Raw genomic sequence first — 1,516 nt, 5'->3', positions numbered from 1 at the left:
GGTGGATCATGAGGTCAGAAGTTCAAGACCAGCCTGACCAACGTGGTGGAACCCCGTCTCTAGTAAAAATACAAAAATTAGCTGGGCATAGTGGTGTGCCCCTGTAATCCTAGCTACTCAGGAGGCTGACACGGGAGAATCGCGTGAACCCGGGAGGCGGAGGTTTCAGTGAGCTGAGATTGTACCACTGCACTCCAGCTTGGGCGACAGAGTGAGACTCTGTCTCCAAAAAAAAAAAGCAAAGCATGGGTCATTATGTTAAGTGAAACATGCCAGGCTCAGAAAGATATATACTGCATGTTCTCACTCACATATGGGAGCTCATGGAAGTAAAGTAGAATGACAGTTACCAGAGGGGCTGGGAAGGGTGTTGGGGTGTGGAGAGATGAAGAGAAGTTGGTTAATGGGTACAAACTTACAATTAGATAAAAGGAATAAGTTCTAGTGTTTGATAGTTCAGTACGGTGACTATAGTTAACAATAGTTAATAAAATAACAATATTTTATTGTGTATTTCCAAATAGCTAGAAGATTTGAAATGTTTCCCACACAAAAAACGATAAATGTTGTAATAGATATCCTAGATTCTCTGATTTGATCTTTACACATTGTCTGCATATATCAGAATATCACATGTATACCATAAATATGTACAATTACTTTGTATTAATTTTTAAAAAGCAAAACGTGGGAAAATATGTCCTCAATTCCAATTTCCTTTTGGAACCAGATATCCTTCGGAGAAGGTGCTAAGAGTCCACATTACCCGGTTTAGCTTGTTGTACAGGTTATTAGAACAGAGAAGGAACACCTTGGGCCCAGGAGTGAGTGTTTCTTCTTTTACAGGTGTAACTAAAAAAGGTGGTTGGTCTAACTTGTGTGCCTTTGTCCTATAAGCCTCTGTAGGTGTGTGAACAGGATTACTTCTGCAACAAAAGCCTCCACCCAGCCACATCTTGGGAAAAGAATGGCCACTTCTCGGGGCGCAGTCTTTTTCATGCTGGCGGTATCCTGTGTTTGCAGTGCTGTCTCCCACAGGGACCAGCAGACTTGGTTTGAGGGTATCTTCCTGTCTTCCATGTGCCCCATCAATGTCAGCGCCAGCACCTTGTATGGAATTATGTTTGATGCAGGGAGCACTGGAACTCGAATTCATGTTTACACCTTTGTGCAGAAAATGCCAGGTAAGTGCAGCTGGGACCCTTACTAGAGTCTGTAAATCCACACTTTAGAATCTCCTCCCAGAAACAAATACGCCTAGGGTTTATCATGTGAATTACAGAATTGTACACCTAGCGGATGTCTTTCTTCAGAGAACTTTGAACTACAATTGAACATATGGTTTATTTGGAATTTTCTTGTTTGTTTGTTTTTGTTTGTTTGTTTTTATTTTTTAATTTTTTTTTGAGACAAAGTCTTGCTTTGTTGCCCGATCTGTAGTGCAGTGGCATGATGACACATCACTGCACCCTTGACCTCCTGGGCTCAAGCAATCCTTCCACCTCAGCCCCCTGAG

At 42.0% G+C, this 1,516-nt stretch overlaps 1 protein-coding gene across 2 annotated transcripts in view; it reads left to right on the top strand.

The window, feature by feature from the left end:
• ENTPD5 (ectonucleoside triphosphate diphosphohydrolase 5) overlaps positions 1 to 1,516 on the top strand; it is a 62,492-nt gene that overhangs the window by 32,981 nt on the left and 27,995 nt on the right. For both annotated transcript variants that reach the window (XM_011981505.1, XM_011981506.1), the window contains one exon: positions 898 to 1,184. In XM_011981505.1, the coding sequence (XP_011836895.1) occupies positions 968 to 1,184 (217 nt within the window). In that variant the 5' untranslated portion in view covers positions 898 to 967. The remainder of the gene's footprint in view (positions 1 to 897; positions 1,185 to 1,516) is intronic.

Source organism: Mandrillus leucophaeus, unplaced genomic scaffold (assembly GCF_000951045.1).
Source record: "Mandrillus leucophaeus isolate KB7577 unplaced genomic scaffold, Mleu.le_1.0 Scaffold228, whole genome shotgun sequence".
NCBI classification, from domain to species: domain Eukaryota; kingdom Metazoa; phylum Chordata; class Mammalia; order Primates; family Cercopithecidae; genus Mandrillus; species Mandrillus leucophaeus.
This window is presented reverse-complemented; position numbering and strand designations above follow the sequence as displayed.